The following is a 7,198-nucleotide window of genomic DNA, read 5'->3' on the forward strand; positions in this document are numbered from 1 at the left end:
AGGGTGAATTCTTATTGTTTCAAACAATGAAGCTGCTCATAATGCCAAGTTTAGCTCATGCTGCACAGAGAACATGCAGCTATTCACAGCAACTGCCTCACTCTTTCTATAGTCCTTTTGCAACAGGACACTTCTAGAGAGAGAAGGAGGACCTTATGCAAAGGAGGGAACATAAGACCTACTCAAGGCAGAAGCCACTAAGGCTGACATCTCTAGACCAAACCTGCTTCAGGTTTTCCTAAACATCCCTCAGACCATACTTTACCTAATTTACAGAGGTTAGTACAGGTGTTTCCAACCCTATCTGCCGTGGAGAATCGGAATTTTCCAAGATGGCATTTCTACAGATGCAGCCTAATGCAGGGCCCTCCCTCCCCAAATCCCATTGACCAGAGCACACAGAATTCCTCTTACAGAGCAGTATGAGTTCTTACATATTAGGAAAAAGAAAGCTATATATGACATCATGACCCTGACTGTTAATATTTTTATAGCTCAGTGCCTAATTCCCCATCTCCTCTCTGTTTCTGGGTTGTCCTGACCAAATTTCCCTCTCAGCTGCTCAGTGCAAATCAAATTCTTGTGATGAGTGGAATTGTTCTGGACACACAGCAGATGAGCTAGACTTTGTCATGAAAGTTGTCAAGCTGGGTCAGACTAGAAGTCTAGCCCTTTATATCACTGCTTAAGAAGACAGCATGAGAGCAGGGCGTACATGAATTGATCCAGCCTTGGCACATTAGGAATGCCCCCAAGGTTAAAAGTGCACCTGGGGAACTCTTGCGTTATTTCCTTTTTTAATTTAAAGCACAAAACCCTACAGCTTCGTTGTTCTGCCTTGTGACCTCGTTCCTTTTTCCACCTTCTCCACACCATTCATCAAGGCCTAAGGATTCTCTCCATGGTCATCTCTTTTCCAAGCTAAAGAATCAGAATCTTTGTAACCTGCCCATCTCTTTTCCAAGCTAAGGAATGATAATATCCGTAACCTACCTTCGGAGAACACACCATATCTCTGACCAGCTGACAATTCTTTTCTGTATTCTTTCTAGTTCTCTCCTTCTTTTAGGGTGTGACAAGAAAAAGCTTCAGGGAACTTTCACATTACGAGGGAAAATATGCAATGATACAGAAACAAAGACCTCCCTTGCCTTGTTCTGAGCTCTCCTCATAGTTCTTGAAATCTTATTTGCTATTTTGACCAGCACCAAACCAGACAGTTTCAGAAGACTTCAAAATTACTCAATTTTCTATCCCTTTTCTCCACCTTTGCCTTTGGCACTTTCCAGAACTACTCCCTCTACATTCTCTACATGTTTTGAGCAGATAATTGATGGCTGAGCTCTTCAATTGTTAATCTGCAAGGGTAAATACCTGTATCCATTCCAAGGCAACAGCTTTCATCAGACATAACCCACAATAGGATTGCTCAGTTTTAAACTCTGAGTATCTCTTGTTCACAGAAAGGGGCCTTCCATGAGAGATCACACAGTCTGGACAAAAGGAGAGATAGTCAAGGAAAAAAACAGGGCACAAGAGGGTAAAGCTGTCTCAGCCAGGACAACAGAGAAAATTGGGTCTAAAACCAGGCACAGTATCCTACCAGATCCACAGATGCAATACTCAGTGAACAGAAAAGCAGCCCTTTAACAATTCTACTACCTCTGCAAACCAGCTGTATTACTTTCAGGGACCAATGGGCAAAACAAAAACTTACAGTGCTCCACAGACACCCAGTTCCACACCTACCAGCAAGCCTGCACAGAAGATATCTTGGACAGAAACCTCTCCATGCTTATCAGCTCAACAACCAGCACCAGCCTACAACTCTGATACCATCCAGAAACAGTGTCTTGCTCCAAGCCTGTCACTGCTGTTCTCCTGCCACAGCCCTTGCGACACAGCAGTACTGGGGAGCACTAGAGACTGGCTCTAAGCAGCTTGCCCAGACCTCATACACTCAGCCTCAAACAAGAGAAACAAAGTTACACAGCCTCCTTGGATGTTGCCTGCCATGCTTGGACATAACAGAAAAACAAAAAAAAGAAAGCCCAAAACCCCTCGAGAACAGTTCTATTTTATAGTTTCCACCTAAGCAGTAAACATGAGCTCTTACAGTGTCACTACAGGTTTTGTCAATACTTAGCAATAGTATGTTAGGAAAAGGATCCAAAGTCTAACTCTCATCATTTGGTCACTTGCCTTCCCTTCTTGGTGGAGAAAGCAAACTTTCAAAGTATCACTCCTCCTCTTTGCCCATATATTACCACCACCTGACAAGTTTTAACCTTATGATGGGATTCAATTGTACTGAACCAGTAAATTAACATTAATCAGTGTCCTTGCGCTTCTAAGTCTTACAAGTATTTTATAGGGTAAGGTCAAACACTCAAGGAACTGTATCTAAACTGGTTGACATAAAAGTATTTCCAAGTTTCCAGAAACACTCTTATCCTACAACCAAATTGCATCCAAAGGAAACACAGTTTCACACCAGGTCTACACTTGGTACCTTGATTCCTGCCTAATATGGGTTCATTTGTAAAGGCAGGGAGGGTAAAATTAACAAATAACCTCCCTAATATCCAGCCCCCATTCAAACTGAATACACCCAAAGACACTCAATTGCAGGGGGATTCTTTGTTGCCACAGCTTCATTTTGGGGTCTCCAATTCCCACAATGGAGTGCATCTTCTGAACTTCAGCTCACAGTCTCCCTTTCAAATGTAGCAACATAGATTGGAAAGCTCTAAGCAGTGGTTCAAAGCAGAGAAGCACACATAACCACCAGGTTGTATGCACAGTGCGGGGGCAGGCAGGAGGTGGAGCTGTTGTTGAGCAAGAAATAAAGGGGTAGATGTTACAGCCCAACAAGAAGGCTGGCACATGGATATGGATAGAAGATCTATGTTCCAGTCTGGAATCCCATAATTGCTCATGCACTTTTGCAATAAACAGTCAGAAAGTAACATACAGAACACAAAACCAAAGACTGATGTTCAAATCTTATGCCTCACTGTTCAATATACCATTCAGCATTGGTCTTATCCATCTCTTCTGCTATGACCCAACATGACAGTTTCAACTGAAAAGTGGAAATGAGATGTGTCTCTCAGTCCTGCTTCCAACTGGCAGCTATTCTCAAGTCACATGTCTGAATCCTTCAAGCTAAGAAGTAGTTAGAAATTACTGGAAAAACCAAAAACATGATGGAAGCATGTGCTATTTTTGAATCACAAGGCTTGTTACCTCTTTGCTCCACAGGCAAGTAAGTAAGTGTGCTGTAACACCATCTTCTGGATCACATTCCCTGGAAACTTAGATGTGGAGACATATCCAGTCTGAGCTCAAAGTGGGTGTAGAAATAAGATGAAGTTGAATAACTGAATACCTGTCAGAAGAGTTGTATATTTGGGCACACCCTGGAACAGCATGATAGGTACCTACACTGAAAGCTACTTCAAAGCTGTCCTCCGGGTGATCCTGAACTTGCTTTGACATTCTTGGCAGAGTTAGAATCGCACATCTATGAGCTCACCATATCTCAAGTCTCAGAAGAAACACATGGCAGCATTCAATATCCATGGAGTTGCTAGGCACTGAAGGCGTTCAACTAAGGTACATCACATAGCTGAAATTCACAGGATCACTCTGACAGAAGTTGGTTACAAGCTGCAAATAACTTTAGTCCTGCAGCAGCTAACCTGGGTGCCACCCCACAGAATGCCCTAACCTCCTTTGAGTCTTAGTCTCCTTAAGGATTACCAAGGTTAAGGCCAGTCATTGTCATTTTATGTCAGCAAGGCTCCACTTCTTAATAAAAAATACTATCCCGTAGGAAGATACAGTGTCTCGATAGCATAAGCCCACTACAGAAGAACCAGAGAAGACTGGAAGTTTACATAAACTTCCAGGAGGAGACCAGCAACAAATGTATGTGGCACTTTTCAAAGCCTATACACAGCAAGAAAGGTGTTAGACCAAACTTCGTTAAACACTTACCATGAAAGAACTCCATAATATAATTATCACTTTTCTTTGCAAAGGAATCTCAAAACCACCATAGATCTGAGTTGCAGGGGATCCAACAGAACTGTGTGGGATCACCTGCTTGCAGACATCATCTGCTGGGTGCTGTCAGTCTCTCACTTTCCTGTGCAATAAATACTGGGGGTGGGGGGAGAAGAAATCACCATTTCTTTTACCCTTTACCTCTGCTGCACAAGAGCGAATTGAAAAAAAAATAAATTGAGAACACTGTTGCAGAGATCAAAAGCCTTTTTCTACTGGCTCTGACCTAGTTCTTTCATTCTTACTAGAAAGAGAAAAAACACTTAAAGGAACATTGTCAAAACTGTTGAGTCTAAAAATAGACTTACCTTGGCAGTGCTCCCATCTCAATGGGCTCATATTAAGGAGTGCAAACTCACTTTCCTCATACACACACGCCAATCCTTTCATCAATCTGGAAGCATGGCACTATACAGCCCAAAGGACCTCCCAGTCTACATAAACTCTTTTGGGACACTAAAGTATGCATTATATATAACCAGCAAAGAACTGTAGCATTCTCCAAATTCCCACTTCATATTTGTAAGTCTATCACTGTCAGCTATCCCAGTGAAAAAGTTTGGATATTTTCCTTAAGTAAACCAACGGACATTTGTTGCCATAGCTAAACTCCAGCCACCATGCTAAGACAGCTTTAAAATAATCAGATTTGAGGAAGATTTCATAAATTTGTTAGATAAAATAAACCAATTTTTCAAAGATTTCCCAGAAAGTATAAGCTACTAAATATTTTCACCTTAACTACACAGAGCATTTCTGAAAGGAAAAACAAAACAAAGACTCTGGGTTCATGGCTGAAGCTGACAAGCAGGCAGTTTCCATAGAACAATAGCCCTGGTGGAGCTGGTGGGGCAGCGGATGTTGGCTGCGATCAGGAACTCCCGTGCTGCAGAATCCATGTCTCCCTTGTGCCCCAGGGACCTTTCCACTCCCTGCCAGTTGCATCCCAGAGCCAAACACTTGCAAGTCTGCACAAGAAGCCAGTTGGCCCAACCATTCAAAGGCCTCGCATCACTGTAAAAGAAAGACCAGGAAGCCCATCTTATCCAAGCTCCCAGATGACTACTTCAGAGGCTGGAAGGCCTGACAACCTCAGTTTAAACCTTATTTCCAAGCTCCCAAAACTTCTGTACAGCAGGTTATGCTCTCAAGATCCCAAGGTGCAAACCAGGAAAGCATGCTTCCAAAGAAAATAAACAAATCAAACAGAAAACAAAAAAATCCCAATGTCTGTTCTTCCTGAGTCCAGGACATTTTTCTACAAAACTGCCTATTTAGAAGATTCAATGGCATCTGTACTTCAGACTAAAGCAGGGTCTGTACACTATGATGATTGGAGTTATGAGGAACAAGTAACCTCCCAGCTTTCCAAACAGAAGCGGTAATATCAAATGTTCCTTGCCAAAAGTCACAGTTCAGGAACAGAACACAGCTCACACCCAGGGCTCCAATATGGCAGAAGATGCATTAAGAGAAAAGCAAGCTTTTAAGCAGAGTCACAAAAAGAAACAGAAAATGATGGATAATAAAAGGCCTGAAATGTGAATGCACTACAAACACACAAAGTAGCCATGGCCACATGGCTACTTGTGCTGAAACAGTCATATTGCTGTGTTAGTGTGAAGGCAACAGAATTATGCAAGGGCAAGAAAGTTGAGGGAGAAGAAAACAAAATGGGAAGAATGCAGAACATACAGACAAGAATGGTTGTTCTGACACACCACAGCAGGATGCATCCTGGGGGAAGGAGTTAAAGAAAAAAAATTCCATCTCAGGAGAAGGGAAAGGCGCTGCTTCCCAAAGCTTTAGCAGAGCTTTCCTTCATTAATATTTACAAAGCTTTTAGAGATTCTCAGATGAAGGGCACTGCAGATATGACAGGAATTATTACAGACCTGAAAAGATCTAGCAAACAGACTGAGAAGGACTTCAAGTAAATAAAGGAGGATGACATTAGTGAGCACACAGAAACAGGGGTTGCTGCTGGCATATGAACCATCTGGTGCATGGCAGTCCATTTCATTTACTTACTTACTTACCCACTACAGGGCACGCATGCCCAGTTCATGTCATTGTGCTTTTGCCACCAAAGAAGTAATGCTTTTATCCAGGAACACTACCTTCCTTCTTTGTATCATTCCAGTCTTCAAAACTGTCATTCAGTAAAGGAGACTGTGCCTAAGAAGTGTTTGCCTCATGGAGAGACTTACACTTAGGATGAACAGCTTGGGATGTTGACAAACACCTTTTGAGACATAGTGGTCTTATTTATCTTTATTTGAATTTGCATAGGAAGTTGGTATTCGGGGATGTTGAGTTCCCAACTGCCTCCAGGACATTTAAGTTTTTGCTGGACTATCATTTGCACTGTTCACTTGGGTACGCAGCAAAAGACAGCTTCAGCATGATTTTCAGCAGTAAATATCTCTGATAGAACTCTAGATTTCAGCATAACTGAGAAACAAAAGTCATGGAAGTCTCAAGATGAGCACACAAAAATACTGACATACACTAAATTAAGCACAGGAGAAAGGGTCAGATGGCTGGTTTACAAAGGATTCTTGCATTTTCCCAAGGGCATCAAAAAAAGCAAGATGAGGCACAAACCCCAGGACTGTCACTGACTTAGTCTAAAGCGCTAGAAAAACCGAGTGAATTTTGGAAGCAGACATCAGAAAAGCAGATACATCTCTCGCCTCCAACTTCCCAAATGACCCAATGGAAAGGGAACACACAGCCAGTGTTAGACGGCTCAAGGGAGCCAAGTATTTACTGCAAGACCTAGCAAATCATCCACCTGTCCAGGTCTTGGTAGCTGTCGCCTCAGTTACCGAGTTACTTCCCCAGGAGCCGGGTACCTTATGAACACCTCACAGCTCCCGGCTGCCCAAGAGCTGAGCATCTCGGCCCTTTGGCTTCTCCATCCCTCTGAGGGAAGGAGAGGCCGAGCACAGCTCTGCGCCCATGCTGGGACGCTGGAGCTTCGTGGGCATCGCGGCCTCGAGGCAATTCGGGGATCCGGGCAGCAGCAAGGGACGGCGGCGTCTCGACGCCCGCGGGAGACCGACCGGCAGCGGGGCGGGGGAGGCGCCCGGGGCTGAGCGCGGGCGCCGGGGCCGCTCCGGAG

The 7,198-nt window shown here is 43.5% G+C and overlaps 1 protein-coding gene across 1 annotated transcript in view; it reads right to left on the reverse strand.

Moving 5' to 3' along the window:
• SAMD12 (sterile alpha motif domain containing 12) overlaps window positions 1-7,064 on the reverse strand; it is a 178,261-nt gene extending 171,197 nt beyond the window's left edge. The window contains exon 1 of the mRNA XM_033519475.1: window positions 6,946-7,064. Within this exon, the coding sequence (XP_033375366.1) occupies window positions 6,946-7,064 (119 nt within the window). The remainder of the gene's footprint in view (window positions 1-6,945) is intronic.
• Between the last annotated feature and the right edge of the window lie 134 nt (window positions 7,065-7,198).

The sequence above is a fragment of the Parus major genome, chromosome 2 (genome assembly GCF_001522545.3).
Source record: "Parus major isolate Abel chromosome 2, Parus_major1.1, whole genome shotgun sequence".
Taxonomy (NCBI): Eukaryota; Metazoa; Chordata; class Aves; order Passeriformes; family Paridae; genus Parus; species Parus major.